The sequence below is a fragment of the Stegodyphus dumicola genome, chromosome X2 (genome assembly GCF_044657685.1).
Source record: "Stegodyphus dumicola isolate Sdum_Otavi_A_Nest chromosome X2, ASM4465768v1".
NCBI lineage: Eukaryota > Metazoa > Arthropoda > Arachnida > Araneae > Eresidae > Stegodyphus > Stegodyphus dumicola.
In genome coordinates, this window is record NC_140781.1 from 120,903,568 (window position 1) to 120,930,680 (window position 27,113).

At 34.1% G+C, this 27,113-nt stretch overlaps 1 protein-coding gene across 1 annotated transcript in view; it reads left to right on the forward strand.

The window, feature by feature from the left end:
• The first annotated feature begins 4,672 nt into the window (after positions 1-4,672).
• Positions 4,673-27,113, forward strand: part of LOC118181445 (uncharacterized) — a 102,563-nt gene continuing 80,122 nt past the window's right edge. The window contains exons 1-5 of the mRNA XM_085809251.1: positions 4,673-5,425; positions 14,731-14,871; positions 16,126-16,268; positions 17,489-17,618; positions 26,391-26,602. Of these exons, the coding sequence (XP_085665377.1) occupies positions 5,185-5,425; positions 14,731-14,871; positions 16,126-16,268; positions 17,489-17,618; positions 26,391-26,602 (867 nt within the window). The 5' untranslated portion in view covers positions 4,673-5,184. The remainder of the gene's footprint in view (positions 5,426-14,730; positions 14,872-16,125; positions 16,269-17,488; positions 17,619-26,390; positions 26,603-27,113) is intronic.

A 27,113-nucleotide genomic window follows, 5' to 3' on the forward strand; every position in this document is an offset into this window, starting at 1 on the left:
ATTATTTTGTGATATTGCTATTGAATTGAATTTTATTGGTTTAATGCGAAGAACATGGTATTTAATAAATACAGCTGCAAAACGTTGAAGAAACGCCTCTTTTGGCGTAATATAAAATCTGAAAGCTTTCAGATTTTTTTGTTTTGTTTTTAGACCAATGGGAAAATGTTTTAAAAGTCTTATATTTAATATTATATCGTTTTACGAACCATATTTATGTCCACCCTTTGGCAGGTTTTTTTTTCAACCAGAATTAGTTACACATCAAAATATGATTTTACAATCGTATTTACTCAAATATGGCCCCCTCGAATATGTAAGATTCCCCCTTCATTTTAGGATACATCTTAAGGGTACTTTTTGTTATAGCGGCCCCCCAGATTCAATCGCCAATCAACCGAGACATCTCGCCAAAACCTGGCTTTGTGTTCTTATAACTAGCTACGTGATCGTATATTAGCACCGGCTGCATGCTCTTATACCTCGCTACGTAATCGTATATTAGCACCGTGTTGCATTTTTGCTCTCGCCGCATGGTCTTATATTAATCACTTTTGATGAAGTTCTCAAATTCACGTTGTTTATTTAAAAAAATATATTCGTTGCTTTTTTGGGAATATGATGTTAACAATCTTTAATTTAATAAGTAATGAGGTGGATGTCATATAATTTTTTCAAGAAAGAGGTCTTTTACCTGACAAACGAGTACGAGAAAATGGCCACAACAGGAAACGTTATGTTAACGAAGCCATTTGGAGGTGCAATGTTAAACATTGCAAAAAGAAAAAAAAAAAAAAAAAGAAAGAAAGAAAGAAAGAAAAAAGAACGGCCTTTGTGTTGGAAATTGGTTTTTAGGGATTCCAGATTATCATTTGTCACTGCTGTTAGATTTATGTATTCTTGGGCAGAGGAGTTGACGTTCATGAAATGCTTTAACAAACAGCTGTATGAAAGTGAAAAGCGCTGCAGCTGATTGGAACAGTTACATGAGATAAAATAATAATAAAAGATATGGGTTCTTAAAAAATTCTTAGGAAAGAACATGCGAGTTTTATTGCTATTATTATATATTGTGTTGTTTATTTTTATGTTCGCGCTTCACGAGCTTGGTGAAGTTACAGCTGAGATCTTGGCGCAAATCTAAAATCGCCAAATATGGTTGGGGAGCCGCTATAACAAAAAAGTACCATTTCAAGAAATAAAAGTAAAGGTGATTATATATAAAGATTAGAATTAATTTTTTAATTTTAATTCTTAATTGAAAACAATACATGATATAGAAAGAAATGTACTTACATATTATTCTGTCGGCCCTGAAAGTTGGCTACTAATGAACTATGAAAGTTGGGCGAGATCCCGTCTAAGTTGTGGCAATCGTTCATGCGGAATTCTAAGTCGCACTTCTATCTGCAGCTCTTAAATCGTTAGTCTCTCTGCACAATGCACCAAACCACCTCTGCTGCAGAAGTATTCAGCCAGCATCGTTTCTGCGTTTCGCAAAAAGGCTCTCATGGATACTCATTATTTTGTTAGGCTCTCGTATTTTACCGAAAGCTCTTTAGATCGCTACGAGTACAGCTTACAGATTATTATTTGAAACTATTACTGTTTTGTCTGCCATTATTTCAGCTCTTTTCCCCCTTTCAACAAATGTTAATTCTTTCGACGACTAAATGAGAAAGAGTTCCGTCACAAATGTAATTCTACAGCCCTCAAACTCATTTTTTTTTCCAACATACAAAGAAAAAATACAGCATTAATAGTTAATTCATGTCTTTGTTCATAAAAACAAAAGATGATTTATTGAGACTCAATCGGAGGCCAAATGAATATTGTTGTAATCTCTTATTCCAAATATTTTAGATAGCAAGTTCCCAAAACATTAAACGAAAGCACAGATAAAATGAATGTGTCGTGACGTCATGCTTATCCATAACTGGGGCTAAAGCGCGCTACTTAGCAACAGTTTCACGGTCGACGGAATAATACGTAAGTACCGAAAGAAAAATTAAGAAAATTTAATACTGCATCGTTACCTATTTGGATTATCCTTCTTTCCATCTTGCTCTCACAAATCATTATGAGAATATCCATTTACAATTAAAGCCCGAAAAAAGCATCTCTGCGATGTTATAGTCATGCGATGATTTGTAGATACTTTATTTTTTACCACGATATTTTCGACGACGATGTTTTTAAACTGCGGAGTTTTTCAACCGCTTTATTTTCGAAGACGATATTTTGCACCACAATGTTTTAGAACTGCGATGTTTTCTTTTTGCGATGTTTTCTCCTACGATGTTTTGTAGCACGACGTTTTCGCCTTGCGCTGTTTTCTCCGCGACGTTTTCGCCCGCGATGTTTTTGCTGCGATGTTATCGGCGGACACCGGTGCAATCATGTAGGTGAATTCTGGCGCAGGACTTGGTAGAATGCTTGGAAAAAAATAACATGCCAAATAAATGTAAATCTTAGAAAACCAATGATAACTGACGTAGATTTAACTTTAGCAGAAGAGATAATTGGAGTAGTTTTTAATTTAGCATTTGTCTTCCATTCAGCTGCAGCTAAAGAAGGCGATAGATTTTAAATGGCTGAAAGCGATTCTGCTGAAGTAAAATCTACGCCAGGTGTAGTCGATTTTCATAGAATCAAGTAGTATGTATAATTAAAGGTCTAATCTGTCTATCTGAGGCAACGATATATTATGAAATGATGTGTGTAATAATTAACGCAAATACTCCATTTAGCATAATTCATCAAGCATTATGTTTGTATTACTCATCTAGATTTTTTGTCACAACCATATACTTTTGAAATATTTATATATAATGATATTTAGCTCTGATTTCTTATTGAACAGCCCTTTAAAAATTAATATAAGCAATGAATTGTATGAAGCAATGAATATAATTGAAAATATAATGATTTTTTTTCTTTTGCAGGCTTTTAGGATTTATAATTCAGACGGAAGTTAAACCAAAATGTTCACAATCTTTAAGAAAACTTCTTTAAAGTATTTCCCTTTTCTCTCCAAAAAAATAGCATCTCTTTAAATACCTGCATTTAACGAAACATCGATAATAATGTGATTATCAGCGTCATTATATAATCTAAAATTTTGATGGCTGATTTATATGCATTATGAGAAATCAAAAATATTTCAGTATGGTGTTGTATTTCTGTAATCATTTAACATTACTGAAGTATTAATATTTCTGTATAACACTAGACTCTTATTTAAATTTTGACAACTAAACATAAAATGTCAGATGAATCGTTTTGAAATGTATGCCACGGGCTAAGTAATACATCAGAAGCATACAAAATACACTACTTAAGTGTTTAAATCTGTACATAAAATGTGAGGGAAATTTCTAGTCTTAAAATGTTATATGATAATAGTGCAAATTTTAAGTTTGTAATTTAGCAGCTAAAGAAGGCGATAGATTTTAAATGGCTGAAAGCGATTCTGCTGAAGTAAAATCTACGCCAGGTGTAGTCGATTTTCATAGAATCAAGTAGTATGTATAATTAAAGGTCTAATCTGTCTATCTGAGGCAACGATATATTATGAAATGATGTGTGTAATAATTAACGCAAATACTCCATTTAGCATAATTCATCAAGCATTATGTTTGTATTACTCATCTAGATTTTTTGTCACAACCATATACTTTTGAAATATTTATATATAATGATATTTAGCTCTGATTTCTTATTGAACAGCCCTTTAAAAATTAATATAAGCAATGAATTGTATGAAGCAATGAATATAATTGAAAATATAATGATTTTTTTTTCTTTTGCAGGCTTTTAGGATTTATAATTCAGACGGAAGTTAAACCAAAATGTTCACAATCTTTAAGAAAACTTCTTTAAAGTATTTCCCTTTTCTCTCCAAAAAAATAGCATCTCTTTAAATACCTGCATTTAACGAAACATCGATAATAATGTGATTATCAGCGTCATTATATAATCTAAAATTTTGATGGCTGATTTATATGCATTATGAGAAATCAAAAATATTTCAGTATGGTGTTGTATTTCTGTAATCATTTAACATTACTGAAGTATTAATATTTCTGTATAACACTAGACTCTTATTTAAATTTTGGCAACTAAACATAAAATGTCAGATGAATCGTTTTGAAATGTATGCCACGGGCTAAGTAATACATCAAAAGCATACAAAATACACTACTTAAGTGTTTAAATCTGTACATAAAATGTGAGGGAAATTTCTAGTCTTAAAATGTTATATGATAATAGTGCAAATTTTAAGTTTGTAATTTAGCAGCTAAAGAAGGCGATAGATTTTAAATGGCTGAAAGCGATTCTGCTGAAGTAAAATCTACGCCAGGTGTAGTCGATTTTCATAGAATCAAGTAGTATGTATAATTAAAGGTCTAATCTGTCTATCTGAGGCAACGATATATTATGAAATGATGTGTGTAATAATTAACGCAAATACTCCATTTAGCATAATTCATCAAGCATTATGTTTGTATTACTCATCTAGATTTTTTGTCACAACCATATACTTTTGAAATATTTATATATAATGATATTTAGCTCTGATTTCTTATTGAACAGCCCTTTAAAAATTAATATAAGCAATGAATTGTATGAAGCAATGAATATAATTGAAAATATAATGATTTTTTTTTCTTTTGCAGGCTTTTAGGATTTATAATTCAGACGGAAGTTAAACCAAAATGTTCACAATCTTTAAGAAAACTTCTTTAAAGTATTTCCCTTTTCTCTCCAAAAAAATAGCATCTCTTTAAATACCTGCATTTAACGAAACATCGATAATAATGTGATTATCAGCGTCATTATATAATCTAAAATTTTGATGGCTGATTTATATGCATTATGAGAAATCAAAAATATTTCAGTATTGTGTTGTATTTCTGTAATCATTTAACATTACTGAAGTATTAATATTTCTGTATAACACTAGACTCTTATTTAAATTTTGGCAACTAAACATAAAATGTCAGATGAATCGTTTTGAAATGTATGCCACGGGCTAAGTAATACATCAGAAGCATACAAAATACACTACTTAAGTGTTTAAATCTGTACATAAAATGTGAGGGAAATTTCTAGTCTTAAAATGTTATATGATAATAGTGCAAATTTTAAGTTTGTAATGCCCGAAAAACTGGCTTGCTCGGCATGCAGCTGACCTATTTAATTGCTTGGCTTCTGGCAAGCCCCGCTTGGGTTTGCGGGCAGACTATAGGACATGTGACTAGAGATTATTTTGGAGATATATTCAGCCTTGAAGATTGTGAACCTTGTGATGAGTCAGGAAGAAAAGCAGCTAACATCCCAGGCGAAAAATGTCGCTGCCAGTGTGCCCCATCACATTATACCTTTCGAGAAGATATGAAGCAGTGCATCAAAGATGTTGGAGGTAATTTTTGCTTACTTCTTTTGAATAACTACAGTGTAAATTTTAAGTTTGTAATGTCCGAAAAACTGGCTTGCTCGGCATGCAGCTGACCTATTTAATTGCTTGGCTTCTGGCAAGCCCCGCTTGGGTTTGCGGGCAGACTATAGGACATGTGACTAGAGATTATTTCGGAAATATATTTAGCCTTGAAGATTGTGAACCTTGTGATGAGTCAGGAAGAAAAGCAGCTAACCAATCCCAGGCGAAAAATGTCGCTACCAGTCTGCCCCATCACATTGTACTTTTCGAGAAGATATGAAACAGTGCATCAAAGACTTTTTGTTGTTGTTGTTGTTGGAGGTAATTTTTTGCTTTCTTCTTTTGAATAACTATACCTTGATCATTTCTTATACCCTTCCTTCCTGAATTCAAAATCACTTTAGCATTTTATATAAGCTATTTGAAACAGATCCAAAATTTCGACTGTAATACACTGTTATTTGATTGTGATTTTCATACAAATTATGATACAAACCATATTTTAATGTAATGCATGAGAAAGTTTTCGTTGCTGACTCATTAATCAAAAATCTGTAATTCAAAACCTTCAGAGTTATTTCTGAAACTTTTATGAATTTTTCTCATTTTTCCATCATAACCATTAAGATATTTTTATAAGACTTATGCATTTTTTCTCTGAGTAGCTGATGTAAATTTTGCAGTGGCAAGGCTTTTTAAAACCCTACTTAAAAGATTTATTCTTTCGCATATCTTCTATTTAAATCTACTATACGTCATGAAATTAATGATATAGAGGCATTACTATTGTTTTTATTGTACAGCATAGATCAACACTCATTATATCACTCGTTTACTTACAGACAGCAGCAAATCGTTATTTTTCATGTTCTGCTATTTTTGCTCGGAGATTATTCTATGGCAATAATTCGTATAAATTGCGTATAAGAAATTTTTAAAGCAGTTGTGGCCAACTAGAGGCCATCAGACCGCAGCAATAATAACAAAATTTAGTATTATTGATTGACCTTTCACAATTTATACCAATAATGCAGAGCACAGATTTGGAGTTATCTGATATCATGATCAGTGAAAATTTTGGGTTGTTAGTTCTTTCTTGTAATAGATTTTAAGGCATTGGTTTGTATTGTTTTGAAAGACATTAAGGTTAGAAAATACCCAGAAACCATTTTGAGTTTCTTATAGGCATAATTTTTTATGCAATTAAGATGTGTTTACAAACATAATTTGAAATAAGTATACCTGCTGTGTTCTCTTATTACAGGACATATTTCTAAATACCCGCTAAGCAAGACATATTGCTCGGCTTGCAGCTTACTTTGTGTTTATATCTTATGCTAATAATTACCAAAATGTTCAAAGTTTGTCATTACTATTGCATTAAAACTAGACCAAATAATAGGTGAAATTACCCTCCAAGTGTTTTGTGACTAAAAACATATTTATTATTTAATCCTTCAAAATACTGCTTCATATTGAAACCATCAACTTCTATCTAGAAGATCTTATTTCGGTGTTCAGTCAAGAGATTGTATATTCAAGAGATCAGCAAATACCAGACAGTACTTAAAAGTTCAACGATCCTTTGCTCGGGTGTAAGAGGAAAAAATTACATTTTATTTTTAATCATAACCAAGAAATAAGAAACTTCTCCCTTTAAATTATAAGACAAAGTTGAGTTAAATATCAGAACTCTGCCATTATAATTCTTCAGGGGAACAGCTTATTTTCATTCAAAGCAATATTAAGCAGAAACTTATCTTTCTTATCTTAAAACTCTGTCGCATCTTAACAACCAGCTCCTGCATCTTGAGTAAATTTATTTACTCAGCAATTGCATTAAAACTATCGTAAATGCAGTTGCATTAAAATTATTGTAAAAATTTAATTTCTGAAAACAGAAATAATAAAATCGGGAACACGAAACTGCATCCAATGTAGCGCTGCCAAGTAAGACATCCTCCATATAGAGAATAAGCTTTTTGTTTTATGTTACATCACTTAGGACTCTCATAAAATAAGAAGTCTTGCATCAACCGCTAATATAATAATAGGAATTCTGTCAAAGTGTCGAGGCAAGCTAGAGTAATACCTACATGTGAAATTTTGCTATAATTTTATACTGTGCTTTATCACCTAAAAAGTATACATTCCCATTTCTCCGTCATAGTTATAAATACCATTATTTACACATATACACCTAATTAAAGCGATAAAATTATACTCAAAAGTTCAATAAATTGGACTTGCGGTTAATTCGTATTTTGTTAACCCCCTGAGCGTTATGAGCGGCTTTATCCAGTCATCAGAAGTTTTGCTACTTGGCGCATATATTAGCTTACAATTTAAGATATTTTGCTTTCTTACTTTATTTAATAATGTAAATATCATTTTAATGAATATACGTTTATTAAAATACAGACTAAAATAAGTAATTTAGAAACACAATTAATAAATGCTGTTTAAATACCGGTTTTCATGACGGATCTAAAATCCTGCTCCCGCTCAGAGGGAAATAGCTCACAGGATAACAGAAACTATTGGATTTTTACCATTAGCAGGCATAAATTTATAATTTCACAGGGGAACGTAAAAATAGTTCTACCATTAATATGTTCAAACATACACATAACTTACAGTAGTAACTTTGACCCCCCCCCGCAAAGAGTAGATTCTTTTGAAACACCAAGCAATGGTTACCTTGGCAAAGAATTGGTTTTACGGTAAACTCTTGCCACTTTAAACCCCTGTGTGGTTAAAATATACTTTAAGTAGTAAACCCCATATTATTAAACCTAATAAAGGAAAGTTTTCAAGAGACAAAGAATTTAGAATGAGAGCTTTAGCTAGTATGCTTATAATGTACATTAAGCAGCTGGACTCAATTTCAAATCTCTGCTTTATATCAGGTCTTGTGGTTTTCTCTATGTGCACCATGCATACGAAACAGTTTATCTTAAAGAGTGTTCCATAAATGTATTTTTGCTCTTAGATAGTCTTTGTATATTTCACCGTATTCAAATAACCTAATGTATCTTATCTTCCAAATCTGAGATTTTGAAAGATATAAATGAAAAATAAATAAGCAGATGATAGCATAAATAAATTACTGCTTTAAAATTTAAAGTCCAAGCAAGGCGAAAGCATATACTTCCTGAAAAATCCTGAATTTAAAGTATCTGGCAGTTTTTTTCCTGTTATTTCCAATAGCGGGGACTAGGCATCTTTCAATTGTTGTACTTATCTTTACAGCAGCCAAGAAAGTGAAATATTGGGCCGTTCTAATGTCATTTCCTTTTAGTAAATCTTCATAGCTTCCATTTTGTGCATAATAAAATCAACCTATAAAAATACTTAAAAAACGGGATTTAGTACATTTTAAGGAGAATTTACTATTTATTAATTTATTTTACTGTAGTTAATTTAGAAGGTTTTTTTTTTATTATTTTCTGTTAAGCATATAAATGAGAATACAGCAATATGCCATTTCATTCTCAATCTCAGGCTGTACTTGAATAATCATATTCTTGAAAATAGATTAGGAAAGGTAAGCTGATTTGTGGATCATCAACATTCACTTATTTAACCCCAATAGATTTCCTTCCAAGCCAAAATGTTAAATACCTGAAAATTTTTAGATTGGATATTTTGGAAGGGGAAAAATGTCTAACCTACTCAGCTAAATATCGCTCCTTAAGATTAGACGTCGCTAACATAATTCATGTTTTGTTTTACACGTGCATTTCTCCACTTACTTCGCTTTGGAACACTTTTCCTGTTTGAATAGTGTAAATTGAAAACTACCCAGTTTACAAGGAACAGCAAATGTGCTTTATGGGTAACATTTGAACTATTCTAATTTTTTTAACCTAATTTTGTTACACAGTGGTGTGTTTCACTTCCACATTAAGTCATTTACAGTTAGTGTCATCAATTCCTTTTACTTCTACAGTGCATGCTATTATCCATACGTTAGGCTACGCAAACAAACAAAATACAGGGTGGTCATAAAAAAAAACCTTTCCCGTTATACGAACCCCTTGGCGGCCTATCTGCTCAATCAAACGAAATAAAATTCCAGATACTGTTATTTGAAGGTATGCGCTCGAGATTGTGATGATTCAAAATAGAGCTTTCAAGGTTACAGTTACAGTGAAAACATATCGAAATTTTCGATATGTTTTCACTGTAACTGTAACCTTTCATTGCGCTGATGTGATTATTCGACACCTCGAATAATCACATCAGCGCAATGAAAAGCCACAAATGGCATTGGAATGATATAGGTGTGATGAGAATTGCTGGTGTAAAACATTTGCAAACAAAAACATTCTAAAAGACCAATGACAACACAAGAGTGGAGAGTGAAAGAAACTTTATTGGAATGACAAAAAAGTTTTCAACGTGTACAACGTTTCACTATAGAGTCATCTCCCGTAACTTTGAAATTTCATGGCCGCAGCTATTTCCCAAACTTACTCCGATGGATTTATGATTCTAGAGTTATCTGAAATCTAAGGTGTACACTTCAAATCCGCAAGATTTTTCAGAGTTGAAAGATGCGATAAAACGTGAAATTATACAAATTCATCATGCGGTGTTACGTTCATCATTGTTACCAACAGTTTCTCGCATGCAATGTGATATCGTCTGCGAAGGTGAGCACGTTGAAAACTTTGTTAATTCCAATAAAAGTTTATTTTCTCTCTCTAGTCTTGTGTTGTCATTCATCCTTTACAATGCTGTGCTTTGCAAATACTTTACTTCAGCACTATTCGCCATACGTATATCGTTTCAGCACCATTTATGGTTTTTCAATATGCTGATCATTTTGCGAAGGAAACAAAGTGGGTGTTGTCATCCTTAAATGTCGAAATTTGCTAACCAAAGTTGTGCATTTGAGTGTTTGCCATCAAAGTCTGAGTTGGAATCAACACTCGAACGCCAAGTTTTCGGTTTTATCCGTTTTGTGCACTCTCTCTGAGTTTGTCACTAAACTGAATGTGCAACATTTGATCTCGTTCATTGGCTCTCCCAACACTGTTGTAAGTTCAGATTGGAATTCTAATATTCTTCTTTTCTGCCTCTCAGAGTGTAATGCGACCCTATGTTCTATGGTAATTATTGCTCATCTGGATGAGTACTATCACCCTTCTTAATTTGTAAAAGTAATTTAGAATCACCCTGTATTATTAACTACATCCAGCTGTAAATTTGCCTTGAAGGAATAAATGTGTCCGCCACCCTACCAATATTCTAGAATGTGATATGAAATATGAAACGGTTGTGGATCCATGATCTAATCAGAAGAAAAGAAAACTTACATGCTTTAGAAAAAATGACTTTTCTCTAATAAACAAAAAAATTCCTTTTCCATTCATAACACTCACAATTTTATATATGACAGTGTAAAATTAAAAACTTATATTGCAAAATAATAGAACGTTCCCTCTAGGTCATCTACACTCATGTCCATAAATTAATGATAATTCAAAATCGCAATGAAAACGAACTCTAAAGTAAAAATTTCACCTGTAGAATTATTGCACACATCTTCAAAATAATATGCAAATTACAGGAACCCACAGATGACGCCGATAGTACTTCACAATGACGAGAGTGTAAGAGAAGTGTATATAAAGAAAGGTAGCAAAGAAGTAAAATTGTTCACAAGCGTTCTGTAAGCCGCTCAGTCGCACAACTGAATAGTTATGACACAGAGGACGCATGTGGATGAATTTTTATGTGGTAGAACTATCGGCAGCCTAGAATGTGGGCGTACTCAGATGGAAGTATCCGAAGAACTTAAAATAGCCCAAAGTGTCATATCTAGGCTTTGGCAACGATTCCAAACTGATGGAAATGTCGGTATACGTTATAGTACAGGTCTTCCCTGAGTTAATACTCCGCATGACGACCAATACTTATCAGTAACTGTCAAAAGAAGCAGACGGAGCACAGCATCAGGCCTGTCTCATCAGCTATCGTCAGCCACGGGTACGACAGTTTCAAGGCAAACCGTGTATAGACGTTTGGGACAGACTGGTCCGTATGCTCGCAGGCCTGTCAAATGTGTTCCGCTCGTGGCAACTCTCTGTCACCAGCGGTTAGCTTGGAGTAGAGAACATGCAATGTCGCTACTCCAAGTTTCGTCACAGTGGGCTTGTGTGATGTTTTCGGACGAGTCCAGGTTTAGCTTGCAGTCTGATACACGTCGGACTTTCATATGGAGGACTCCAGGTACCCGCTACCACTAAGACAACATCAATCCACGACACCGTTTCGGTGGTACAGGATTGCTTCTTTGGGTGGAATTACACTGGGTTCCAGAACAGATCTGCATGTTCAGATCGGAACCATGACAAGCCAAACTTATCAGGACATTTTTCTGGTACAACATGTACGTTTGTTTAGGGGTGCCATGGACGCAGAGTTTGTGTTTATGGATGACAACGTCCGTTCTCACAGTGCAAACGCAGTAAAGGAATGCTTTCAATCTGAGGATAGCATCCGTATGGAATGGCCAGCATTCTCACCTGACTTGAGGCCGATAGGGCATGTGTGGGACATGCTTGACCGACGAATTGCAGCCCGTCAAGCACCTGTCGGAACTTAGGACAGCATTGCCTGCTGAGTGGAGTAATCTGCCATATAGAATTTTTTCTTACAAAATGTTTTTGTTTTATATAAAGCGTTATTTTTTTTAGTATTTTTCAACGAAACAGTACCTATGAGTCGTAAAGATAGCCAAACAAACATTTACCGCCCATTCGCAAAGTCGCCAGGAAGCTGGCGATTTTTCGAAGGATGTAAATAATCGGAAAATAATCAGTTGTTGCAGTTATTATCGTTGTTTTTAAGAAATTAAAAAAAAAGCGAAAACGAGACAGGGTTAACTCTTGGAAATGTTTGGATATTTTCGAAGAAGAAATCATAATGTTTTTGCACAGGTTACGACGTAGTTACTAACGTAGAAGACTGTATGTATGCAGATAAATACTATAATTTGTGTTCTAATACTAATTTAATTCGTATCTTCATTTACAATTCTGCTTTACGAAACAAAAATGATCATCTTTTCTATTTTAATTTAGTTTTTAAGCCTTTTCCTAGTAATATAAGTAAAAACGTCCGCATTATTTTCTTTCATAATTTTGCAACATCTCTTAAGTTACACTACAATAGAAAAGACTACAGTCAGCATCAAACGTCTTCATACAATAATAAACAAAGTTGCAAAACTTTTGTTATTTGCAAGGAAAATGATGCAGTGAGTACATATTATTTTCATGAATTACACAATGAAGGAAGATGTAAAAAAATAAGTTCTTTTTATTTCCCATTGAAAAACAAAAACAAATAACTATCTCGGTTCTAATTGAACACATCAAAAGTATTCATACATTAGATTCGAAACAATTCATTAACATAGTTCCTTCATATTTAATTTATTTATTATTTGGCTGGAAAGCAATTAACTGTCTTGATTGCTGTTAATCTGGCCATTGAATTAACTACCTTTTGGCAAAATTCTGGTATAATTTAATCCCATTCCTCTCGTAAAGTTTTTTCAATTGCATTTTATTAGAAATTTGATGAAGTTTCATTTTTCGTTGAAAATTGACCCTCACATATTCTATGAAATTTCTATTTGGTGCTTGAAAAAGTGTTAATTTAGAAGTCAAGCAACAAAGTGTATTTAATTAACTGCTCACTTTACACAGAAGCCACAGCCTGGTATCCAAAGCAATGCGCTTCAGAGCGTCATCATACTGATATACAAATCACTTCCCAATCCCATGTTTTTAGCACTCTGGAGATTTGCTTCAAGTAGGTTTATGCATTTAAATATATCCATTTTTCCTTCGATTAATGTTAATTTTCCGGATCCATAAGCAAACACTCATCCCCACACAAGTATATGGCCACTACCATATTTTACAGTGGCTCATAATTATTTTTTCTTTGAAGTGCTGGTCTTGGTTTGTGCCATATTTTAAAATTTTCTTCTTGTCCAAAAATATTAAATTTAGATTATTCATCGAATATTGCCCTGTTCCAAAATTCTAGAGGTCGATTTTGATATTGTTTTACAAATGGTAGTCTTTTCTTGCGTTGAGAGCAGACACATAGAAATTTTTCGAGTACATTGTACGTGAATACCTTCTTCATCGAATACTCTTCTGATTGTTAATCTAGAAACTATAATGCTCGATCCTTGTTCTAACTCAGCTGTCAGTTTTGGGAGTGAAATGTGAAGATTTTGTTTTATTTTTTTTCACAATAAGTCTTTTACCTCTCGGTGTTATGTTTTGAGGACGCTCACTGCCAAGAATTATTTACAAGAGTTCCCCATACTTTATACTTTTATATTATACTTTGAATTATAATAGCAAAGCTCTTACCTAAACTTTTCCCTCTTCCACAGTAGCTTTTCCCTTCTTTCACCAATTTAAAAAAATAGCTTATTATTTTCCTAGTGTTGTTTCCCTTATTTCATCCATAAGTGACAAAGTAAATTAAAATGTAGATAAAAATCACGTATATTGTTTTCAAAATATGTAACTACAGTAGCAAACTGCAATCATGTGTCGTTTCTTATAACACAAAAGAAAGCGTATATCAATAACGTTGGCATGTGCCTGTAGTACAAATTAACGTAATTTTACATATTTTACAGAAAAAGTAAACCAAGAATATTTTCATTTTAGTTCCCCCAAGTCAAAATATATTCATAATAAATGAAAATAACAGTTAAACGAATTTTAAATGCATTTCTTGAAAAACAGAAAAATATTTTTTTTTAAATTTTTATTACTGTATGAAAACTTTTGACACTAACTGTGTGTTTATCTTGTTTCATACATAATGAAGCTTCCAAAACCATGTTATTGGGTTATTTTGTTAATTTTCACAATCACTATAATCCCACTTATTTAAAATCCCTCTAAATATCAGAAGTAATTTATTAATACAATACACTCTTGAGTCTTAATATCTCGATGTTGATAAAAATTTTATATTAATGTAACTAGTAGGTATTTTAACAACGTATATGCCTGCAGGGAGAAAGAAGAATTTTATAAAAGAAGATTAATATTATCTATTAAAGAAGGATTTTTTATAAATTTTCTCCTTCATAAAGTATCACCCATATTTTAGAATACTTATTCCTGAAATGTTTCAAAAGAATATCACAATCGCAGCTCCAGAGAAGAACGGCCTACATGAATCATTACAGTGTGAGGTAGAACATTATCCTTACAATTCTATTGTATTTCTTTCAGAATGTCCTGTTGCCATGTTTGTTCGGCCCTTTGCCCCACCTTCCCTTCCCCCTTTGGGAGGTTTTGCAGAAAGAATTCCTTTGGTTTTCCTTCCAATGACCGGGCAGCTCATCCATCCTGGATCATATTTGACAGTATCTGGTAAACATACTCTTTATTTCTAAAACTTATTTTAATTTATTACAGCTTATTTTGAATAATTTTATGGTTTTATTTCAGAAATTTAGGAAGAGAAAGGAAATAGTTTTAAACTTTTTGTTTCTTTTGTGGGTGAAAAAGATACTATTTTATTAATAAAATTCTGCCTTAAAATACTTCCATTTCACTTCTAGAAATAAACGTCAAATGTCTGACGAACATTTCACCTTTGCATTACTTTATAATTGCAAATAAATTAATTTACTTTATAATTATACCATTGCAAATACTTTATAACAAACAGCACATTTTTAGTTGCTATGAAAAGACCTACAGTTCAAAACTGCTTAAACAGAAGCCTGTCTAGTAACGTTTTCACTGGAACATTCAGTTGAAATTTAAGATTAGACAATTTTAATCCACATCCTACATTTTTCCGGTTCAGCAGGCTTATAGACATGTTCTACAGCAAGAGCTTGATCTGAAAATCTCTTGCAGTTATAAATCATGAAACGAAATGCACTATTTTAACAATTTTTGTAACTTTTTTGACATCCGGTACATGCTAATATAATCTTGTGCTATTTTTTATGCTGAACTTAATGCTTTTTTATGCTTATTTATATTATTTTTTATGCTTATATTTAACCAAAGTAGCTCAGCAGTTGCAAATGTTTGACATATAGGACGTGCAATTTATATGATACAATACTTAAAGCAAGAAAAGTTTCATTTTTATTTAGCTTTAAAAGCTCCAGCAATAACTCTGAAATCTTTTGAGGTAAGTATCTTTTTTCTTGCTAAAGGAGAGCTCTTAGCAATGAAAATGCTGTTATTTATGAACCCTTTAAGTAACACCAACTTACGGTATGATTGCACGTATGACTGAAAGGTATGTATACATAAATGTATTTTAATTTCTAAACGCTTTACTTAAGCATTGGAAGATAGAGGTAAGACACATTTTATTTAATTATTGACCGTTTTCTTTTATTTTCTAATCTGAAACTTAGAAATTAATTTTTTTAATCTTATTGTGTTTCAGATGTAAAATATATATGTATTCCTTTGCGCTTTTAAGTTTTATAATATTTTTCTGTTGTTTGTTACATATTCAAATATAATACATAACATAAAATATAAATATAATATACCATATAATACATAAATATATGTATCATATAATACATAAATATAATTACTGTACATAGCACTAGTATGGTGTTATTCATGTAAGGTGAGGCTGTTATCTTACAGGAATCACAAGACTGGCTCCTAAGCACCACCTTTCTTGCAATGTAAAGGCCTCGTTGTTGATGACATCACACGGATGGCAACCAATAAGAACACCGTCTGAGATATTCGGCGTATATTACGACGGCAACAAAACTTTTTTGCAAGTATGTGTAATTCTGAAAATCATTTAATAATTTGTGCAATCTGATAGAAAATATTTACCTGCTTATATGAACCAAAGTATATACTCTCTCACTGAAGTCAATAACTGACTTCCAACAACTCATTTTAATTACTGGTATTTTTGTATTTTCTTCTGCTTAAATATCACCTGGAGCATATTCTCTTCAGTTCTATCTAATCATTCATCCAGCCTTACTTTTGAGGTTCATTTATAAATTTAACATCAGTGCCACCTTCTTTCACTTAAACAGAGAACAATGAGGGGACACATGGTTTTCCCAGCGTAAATCTAGTCTTAAATGCTTATCCTAACTAGAACTTTAAGATTCTGTGTTGTAATTTAAATGCATTGAACTAATCTTAAGATTCTGAATTCATTTTAGTCAGGTTTTTAAAAATATATAACTTTTGTATTATAAACAGTCTCTTGATTTGTAACTAGCATAAGTGTTTACATAATACTTTTCTTTATTGCTTTCTCCTGTCTTTAGAAATGAATTAAAATGAAAGATAAATTCATTTTGAAAGAAAATTATGTACGAGAATTGTGGTTATTAATTCAATCGTATTATGTGAAAACATTGTTCTTCAATATTATACCAAAAAAATACCTGCTATGCCCAGTTTCTCTGCCCTTTCTGGTAATATACATTTAATCTTTACAACAAACTTTTTACGTTTGATTCGGAAAGTTATGTAACCAAATTTCTGTCTTTGAGGTCTACCAGCGACCTAGAGATAAACAACGCTGAACACAGGCAGTTCGATCCAAGTTTAAGTCCCATCAAATCGGCTAGCTGCATGGCACTTTTCGTCGTTTTCCTTATTTGTAATGTAAATACACGATAGGTTTCTTTAAAAGGCTCCCCATGAAGGCAACCGTCGTCTTAGCCATATAGCCCTTCTGTGCTTTGCAATAATCAAATTCAATTTTATCCTCAAGGCAAGAGCTCTAAAGACTCCATTTATAACCACAATTTATGTCTCTGGATGATACGAATCAAGCTACACTGTACACCTAAACTAAATATATCGAGAAAAAGTTTCAGTATTATACATTTTTTTTTCATGCAGTGAAGGGCATAAATACACATTTTCAAAACTCCTTGCAAATGAAATATCTTTTAATATAGTTTTCTTGAAAATTTTTAAATTCAGAGCATCATGCATTTGCTGTATATTATTTAGCTTTTCCTTTCAGTGGCTAGGAGATGATGAAGATCGTCGCCACCTTCAACATCATTTGGTTTTAATACGGTTGTTATGCGAGGGAGAGACGTCAAACGGAACCTTTGAGCCATGTGCAGCTTTGAGAATAGGATGGGCCCCAGGTAAGAAAAGTTATTTTAAATAATTAATAAGTTTGCACTTACATTGTAATACCTAAAACGTTTACTTAAAGATTCAAATACATAAAATTCAAAAATCTTCAGCACTGATTTTTTTAATAGAAGACATGGTTCACATGGTTTAAACAATATTGCATAGAAACTATTGGAAAAGAAATGCGAGGTCATAAATTTTGTGAGAATAAATGTAAATAATATAAAGCATGTCATATAAGAAGCATTAAACAATTAAACTCAACAGGCATATAGGAGATAAAATGTTCAAAATGATTTAATCAGTTTTCTATTAACTTCCTTTGACTTCAATGCACATACGACTTCGATCCGTTATGCTTCGTATTTCCAGCCGAAAACGGTATTTTTTCACAGTCTTGAAACCGTGAGAACGTTATTCTTCACAAGATCCTCGTCGCTCTAGCATGAACCAAGAGAGTACTACTACAGTTTCTGGAACACGAAAAATTCCCTTGGAGTCAAATCTGTAAATACAGTGGATGAAAAAGGATCTGAAATCTGCATTGTTAAATAGCTGTCTGGGAAACTTGAGTTTTGTGTTCTAACGTCAATCAAAATCAAAACTTTCGTGCTGGATTGGCACTGCGTTTTTACCTTTATAAACTGTCGGCACTGCGGTCTACACAAATGGCAAAAGGGCTCCAGCCTGAGGGCCAGGTAATCCAGGTGATCATTGAAAAGACCTGTATAAAATATTGACATTTATTTTATTATCTAACTATTTTATTTTGTTAGGCGCATTATGTTATCCTTTAAATTTCCTTTTTGCAATGACCTCCCAGCTGATTGATAATAATACTGATGAGCTATTCGAACCTCTCAGCCGTTTTACCTGTTCCGTCACTGGTGAGAATGATATAAAAATGGAACCAATTTCATAACTTTTATTGGTACTTGCGTATTTTCCCGTAGACCGTGAAAGCTGACTACCAGTGAACAACAACAGATGGAGGAGATCCCATTAAAGATGCGTCAGTTGTTCCAGCAGAATTCTGAAGGAACTGATTCCTCTTCAATTAATAATAAACAATTAGTATTGAACCCTCGTCTCGTTTTTTTTTTTTTTTTTTTTTTTTGCTTCGTGAAAAGGCTTTCATCAATTTCTACTATTTTGCTAATTTCTACTATTTTGCCTCTGATTTTATCGGAAGCTCTTTTGAGAACGATACGAGTACAAACGTTTCACACGTATTTGTTCCTAGTCTATTGCTGTTTTATCGAGTCATATTCAGGTGACTATAGCATGTCCATTAATATTCCCTTTTTTATATTAGAATGCCATAATTTAAAAAATAAACCACTGCTTGCTGCTCTGTAGAATGGAGAAATCTTGTTTTTATTTATTTATTCATTTTTTACCTCTAAAATTCAAGGAAAAAGAGGACAGCAATAACAGTTAACTCACAAACTTGCTCATAAAAACAAAACCTGGTGAATCTAGAATCAATGAGATTTACCAAGGATTTACATTAATGTTATGAGTCTATCGGAATTATATCAATGCACAGATTTTATGAATGTGGCATGCCACGCTTACTCATAATTAATGCTAAATCGTAGCAGTAATGAATGCTAAATTTAGCCGACAGTTTCACGCTCGACAGGAAAATACGTAAGTACTCTTTCATTTTAATATAACATTTACCTAAAGGCTTCATCTGCAATTTAATATATGTTCTAGAGAGTAAAATTTCAGAATTTACTTAAGGAAATTCGTGGTAGAGAGCCAATATATTTACTCACGTTCACGATGTTGGTGCTTATATGGACTAGGTTGCAAAGTAGCAGAAAAGCAGGATAGTCTATGATATCCTGCAAAGATAATTTGCCTCCTCGCTCCTTTCGATTTGGCAATGCTACGTGCTGATGATTTGACGTACTCTCCCAGATAGCAAGTATTGTAACCAAGCTCATGTTGCTTTGATTGTTATGCATACTCTCAATTCTTTCCTCTAAAAGTTTGAGCTAACTTGATAAATTAAAAATCCGATAAATTTCATTTCTGATAAATTTAATTTCTTCTCCTTAAACTTTGAAAAAGTGAAGATTATTTACGCAATATTTGTTCTTTTCACGAATGTGCCGAAAAATAAAGTAAACGTGTATTACTAGAACCTTTAGACAATGAAATGCATTTTTGACGTCAGATGGTCAATTTTTTTTTATTTATTACGTGCTCCACTCTTGGCACTGCACAGAAGGGAGAGATGCCCTGTGGAGGACCTTTCAGGAGAAACTGTCTCGTATCAACTTTACCACATGAGGAAAACTATGAAAGTGCCCATGCAGCTAGCCCATTCACCGAGACTCGAACCTCGGACCGAATTACCAGTGTTTAGGGGCTTTTACTGCTCGGCCGCTTGTGGTCCTAGAAGGTCGATTAAATAGTCTTCTTGATTTCAATCAGGAATTGTAGTAACGGAACTAAAAATCGCATCCAGAAAGATTGTTACTCAGCTCAACTTGTCTCTGCCTCCATATGAAATCGTTTATAAAGACAAGTTCTCTACGTTTCTGATTCCTAAACGTGTTTTAATTGCCTGTGTGTGAGTACGTGTCTCGAAATCAATTTTTAAGTGCTTAAATCCAGCTTTTTCTATACTTTAATCTTTCCAACAATCGGTAAAAAAAGTTTGAAATTTCATTTTTTATATACTGTAATTTAATACTTTGTGAAAGAAATTCGACTTTCCCTCAAGCCATTTCCTAATTCTTCTTATTTTAAAGATATTTATTTATTTTATTTTAATTTATTGGCAGTTGTTAACATTGTATTTGTATCGTACTTCTCCCGTCGAGTACAGCTTCGTCGCATAAGAACTGCAATACTCTAGGAAACATGGAATAAAATGCCCATGTCTGAAAATAATAGATTACTTCTTTTCTTGGGAGATTTAGTAAACCCATGCTGTAAAACACAATAAAAACTAACACAAACATCGTCTGATGGACAAACATCGTCTTAAGGATTTACCAATTGAAAAGAGCTACAAAGAAAAACTGCAAGTCAGCTGTTGCTCTAATTACTTTAAAGGGAAACCATCTCCGTCCTCTATTCTCCCCGAAAAAATACCATTAATAAAATAGAAAAGAAATAAAAATTGCTTCTTTCTAAAAGGATCCGGAAGTCACTTCTTTTAAAAGAATTCGGAAGTTTTCCTGAATTTCTCACAGGATAAAGTCATGGATGGGATTTTTGACGACTTATAGGCAAATATTGGCTAACTGGTAAACGGGATGTACATTATTGATTTCATCGCATAAATTCTGTTAATATTTGCATTTCAATTTTTCGACGCCGGTGGTTAACGTGGATTTTACAATAGCGCTAATTTCATGCTCAGGATTTACAGAAATTATGCTGAATTTTTCCTATGAATGTACGATTCATTTTTGAGAGCATGTAACACAATATAAAGGGTGCTTCTTGATATTGTGCGGTTTGAAAATTGATTGGAATTGATCTACATATTTCTGGTATGGTTTAGTGTGTTAATTTATAGTCAGCTCACATGATCACACATATCGCACATAAGATGTTTACACCTACTAATCTTACTGCCACAATAAGCCACGGAGCAGCAAATAGCACAGAAGTAGTCGCGCACATTCTGGACAATATCTTTAGACTTGATAACGCAGACACAGATAACCCCCCACAAAGAAATATCAGAGCCAGTATTGAGCAATATTACAATACCAAGAAAACAGATTTTGAACCTCTTCCAAAAGCCTAAAAAATTAGCGACATTGTTAAAGCATTAAACACCAATAAAGCCCCAGGTCCTGATGGTATAGCAGGCAGATAGCCCTCGTGTGCTTTGCCATAATTAAATACACCAAACACCTTATGGGATAGATAATGTCATTCTGCAAGCCATTAACAGTGCTCATCCGGTGTTAATGTATGCCTACATTACTGCGTGTTGGCGCAACAGATATTTCCCAGCCGGCACGAAACTTGGTGAGGTGGTGCTCTTCCTCAAAGCGAAAAAAGACCCTAATGTACCAACGTCTTACCGGCCTATTTGCCCTCTTCCTGCCTTGGGTAAAGTACTAGAGAGAGTCGTCCTTCAAAGACTTAAACACTATATCCTGTCTGGACAAAGCATAAGAGACAAACAATACGGCTTCATTCCTGGCAGATCGGTGGATCACGCGCTGCAGCATCTACGAAAAATAATAGCAAATAACAGAAGAAATAACCAGCATAGTCTCATTATCTCTGTGGACATACAGGGCGCCTTCGACTCGTTGTGGTGGCCCGACGTACTGAAGAGATTACAGGATATGGGTTGCCCTAAGATCCTCTTTGACCTTATTTACAGCTACCTAAGTGATCGCCGCCTACAAGCTACTACGGACGCAGGAGTGCACTCACGTTCCATCAATAGAGGCTGTCCTCAAGGATCCTGTCTGGGTCCACTGCTTTGGAATCTTGTAGCCGACACAGCGCTAACTCTCTTTAACACAGATCCTCACACGGAAATACTGGCTTATGCCAATGACTTTTTGCTGATAACCAAAGGGCACAGCCGCAACGCATATGAGACTAGGGCGCAACAAGCAATGGACAAGATGGCCAAATTTGCCAATTACCATAAGTTAATTATTAATTAATTATAAGCCAACTCAAAAATACAAGGTATGCTTATTTACCCAGGTAAGCGCCATCGAAGAACCCCGTGCATCAAACTTCATGGGAAAAATATTAAAATAGTCAGAAACTTGAAGTACCTTGGAGTTATAATTGACGACACATTCACTTGGATGCCACATCTAAAGGAGGTCAAGGCATGACTTCACAAAATATTTCATACCATGCTCAGAACAGCAGCTCCAACATGGGGAGTTTCTTCGAAGATGCTTAAGACGTTGTACTCTGTAGTTGCTGAGCGTATTGCACTGTACGGGGCCTCTATGTGGGGCATAACGATCACTACTAAAATGGAGAATTTGCTAATCTCAGCACAAAGACCATTCCTCCTAAGCATTACCCGAGGATATAAAACCTCGCCCACTAATGCTCTAAACGTGATATCAGGACTGCCGCCTCTGCATCTCTTAGCTCAGCGCGAGAGTGCAATAGTGCAAGTGCTCCGACTCAAAGAGACAATAAGTTTATGGGACAGGACGTATGTTTTTACTGACTATGAGCAAAGCATTCCCGAGCCATCTTGCCACCCAGCCGAATTCAACATCTCGATTAACTGCAGGTCACCAACATGGTTCAAAGTCACTGCAATCTACACCGATGGTTCCAAAGGAGAATGTCGCACCGGTAGCGGATACTGTGTTCTACATGGAAACCAGATCTTAAAGATCTGGGAAAGAAATCTTAAGCACCAAAACTCGGTTTTTCAGGCTGAACTTATTGCATTCAAAGCTGCACTTGTCTACGCACTGAAACATAACTATTCCAGTATATATTCAGATTCAGCCTCTATCCTCCAGGCAATCCAAGGCACATGTAGTAAAAATCCGCTCGTCAGGACCATACAAAACTCTTACTAAGAACACCAAAATACTATAGGCCTGAACTCCAGTGGGTACCTGCCCACACCGTAATACTGGGTAATGAAATTGCAGATGCAATAGCTAAAAGAGCAGCAACTGACCCCCACGTTCGCACACTTGACGTGCCTCTCCCGGGCTCGTTCTTAAAAGCTGAGCTCGAGACAGAATTACTCAAACGTTGGCAACATCTTGGAAGACAAAGACCACCGGCAGAAGAGTTCACAGATTTTTTCCAAAAGTCTGCCGGCTTCTAAAAAGTCGCTCGTCTCACTTCACTCAGTTTCAAACAGGTCATGGTCCCTTCATGACTTACCTGCATGGCTTCAGACGACGCGAAAACGACCATTGCTTATGCGGGATGGTAGGAGATCCGGACCACTATCTGTTCGCTTACAGAGAGACCGCCAAATATCATCTTAGGCAACCAGTAGCAAATTACATCCATGCATGGACCGAAGCTACTTCAAAAAATCGCAATGCATTGAAACGCATATGCGATTGCATAAATATTGCACACAAAATCTTAGACAGGGAGGAGTAATTCTCAGCTGCCATTCTCGTCAACAGCACAGCCCCTGTATGCTCTGTACCTGTAATGAACTAATTTTATTTTAAGTTAGCTTATTCGGCTTTTCTTATTCCCTGTATATACTTATCTCCTTGAACTGTAAACCCTGACTTGTGAACCTTGAATTTTGTATTTTGCCTTATTTTATGTATTGTTTTGCCTTTTTTTATTTTATGTATTATTTCGTTTTTTAGTATTTTACTTCTTATTATTTTTAGTATTGCTATTTAGTATTTAGCCCTATTTTAGATATTACTTTTACTGTTTATCAGTCACTTTGTTAATTGCTTATATATTGCACTGTACTCATTTATTGTTCACGTTGTGGATGTCTTTTGTAACCACCACCTCTGTAAATATGTAACTGAAATTGTTCTTCTCACCCGCAATGCACCCTTCTTCCATCACTGCACTATCGTCTCGTCCAGCATTTGTTTGCACTGCCCCCAGCACTCGTCTTGAGCACAATATGTATATATAAGTGTGTTATGTTAATCAAGTTATTTCCGTCAGCGGGGCTACCTGGCTGATATGCTAACTACCCAGTGGACCGGCTGCCTCGCTGTCGCTGGAAAGAAAGTCATCTCATTACTTTTTAACTCAGCCAAATTACGAAAAAAAAATTATACCGAAGCTTTCTAAACAAAAGATTGTTAGTTATGTAATTAAAATATCGTTGTTGTTGGTAAACAAAAAATAAATTTTTCCCACCAGCGACCGAGCGGTAAAATCGTTGAACACTGGTAGCTCGACCAAGGTTCGAATTCCGACGAATGGGCTGGATGCATGTAAGTTTTCTTGGTTTTTTTTCTATGTGTAACGCATGGCCAGTTTTCCTTTAAAACCTTCACGAATGCATCCTTTCTTTAGGCAGATAACATGCGTATACTTTGCCATAACCCAAATAGTCCAATTCAATCCAATCCAACAAATATGTTTTGCTTAACTTGTACAGACATTAGGTTACCTCGAAGCAGAAAACATAAAAAATGAGCAAAAAGCAATTCGAAGCTTCCCCTTTTAAAGGGCGACTGGGGATTAGGGGACCCAATCACCAAATCCTAGTGGTGGAGAATCATCATCCACAACTTTTTTTTTTACTTCGGGTGCTACCGTAGAGACATTAGGTTTATTTTGAAGCAGGAAACTTGAAAAATGAGCAATGCCCTCGCTGGGACTCGAGCCTCGGACTTCCGGAATACGAGCCGAGCGTGCTGACCACTATACCACCAAGGCATGATAAGAAGACAGAAGAAATACCTTATAAACTACCTCCTTAACTACAAACAGCTCGCGTTAAAACCAATATTTTCCCTAAAATTTCTTAAGCCATAGAAACAGAAGAAATCCTTTATACTAGTGATTAAAATTCTATAAAATTCCCTAATCCCTCAAAATCAAATTCTGAAAATTATCAGCAACAGAATATTAATGATTTTTCGCCATATTAAGAATCCTTTTGAAAGAAATTTTGGTACTTTTCTGTTAAAGTTACCACGAATTATTTTGTTGCTAAGCAGAGAGAGAATGTTGCCAAGTATGGTATCCACAATTAACTGTTATGTGCCAAGCTTTTCTTACTATGTATATTTTAGAAAAATTCGGTCGTAAGCAAAACCTCAAACAGTATCCAATTGGAGGGGAAAAAATTAAGCAAAGTTTTGGCAGTCAAAGTCATATCTTTAACAGAAGCGGCGGAATTTTGAACCGTAAGAAAGGTTTCTGACTTGTAATTACTTTTCAGGGTATGTAGAGAAGAAACGTTTTTAATTAAAGGTTTTTCTGTATAATAAATTTCGTTATTGCTTTTATAAGCTAAATAAAACCATTCAAGTATAAAAGTATGTCTAAAGAGAAGCAACAGTTACATGGGTACCTAATTAGAAAAGCAATATGCCAATGTAAAATGAGACAAAAGGCTGTTTTGTTTTCATTCGAAATGTACAAAAATACAAAGTTGCACTTTTGCCTAATTCACATGTGCACTAACTGAAACCGAAGAAACATTCGCAAATGAAAAACCTGACGGATGGGGGATTCTGAAAACATTATACAATCGAAGCTTCCGTTTTAGAATGCATTATGGCAAAGTATGCGGGTATTATCTGCTGTGGGAAAGGGTGCTTTTGGAAGAACTTTTTAAGAGAAAATAACTCATATTCACATTACACTTGGAAAAAAAACCACCAAAAATTTCTGGCAGGCAGTTCATTGGTCGGAATCCAGACTCAGATGGAAATACTAGTGTTCAATAATTTACTGCAGCTGATTTTACTGAAGGCACTAAAACTTTGAGTCCGCAAAAGTTATGTAGCGTATATACTTTGAGATCATTTTTGCTATTATGTTTTTATTATGTACACCCATAATCACCATCAATGACTCTAAACATTATTTTGTATCGCCATTTAATCTGATTTTCTTTACCGTTAATCATTTAGAGTATCTTACTTGCCTCTAAATCTTAGTGACAGGTGGGGGGAACCCCCAAATGTCCTGTATTGGGGGCTCGCCTTAGAATGTAAGGTTTACGGCCGAAATTGAATGAGCCAAAGCCTCTTTTCCAAATAACATGAAATATTTTATCTAATCCAACTAACTCTAAGAATTCTTGCTATTTCTAAAACGAAACAAATTATCACTTCTAATCATAGGTCTGGAACCTGAATTGATTGATCAGTCTACAAACAAGAATAACTTTATAATCATCGGACTGTGCCTAGGAATCTTGGGGCTGATATACGTGGGAGCAGTACTTATTTATCTCAAAGTACGCAAAAATAGGCGACAGTTGGCGACAAGGCAGGGACTTGCACCTTCCCATAATACCATCGAATCTGCAGAGGAGGACAGCAATTCTACTCAAGTAGGTGCTTGCATATTTTATCTGAAAACTTAAGTTTAATAAAATTACGAATGATTTATTAAATCCATTAATTCAAATTAAGTTATTAATTATATGATTTATTTAATCATTAATCATTAATTATTAAGTTAACGCTACATTTTAAGAAATACATCTTTCATAATTTTTTCAAGAGAAAATTTTTTATGAAAATCACTAAACGTTTTATTTATTGCATGTATTTTATTTCTTTAATTTGCATTAAGTTCCTTTACCATTATACGTAGCTCAGAATGTCCGAAAGAAAGTTTTGGGTCTGGTATAAGTTAATGTGATAAGAAATGTTACACAATATATTTTGAAATAATTTTATACCAGTTAATAGCTAGCATAGATTCTGAAAAAACTGCTGCATGTGTACGGGTTTGTAACAGATTGAACGCACGCAAATCCGTTGATAGGCTGATAAAATTTCTTTTATCAAAAGAAACACTTCAGAGTTCTGGAGCTTTCCATTAAAATTGTCGTACAA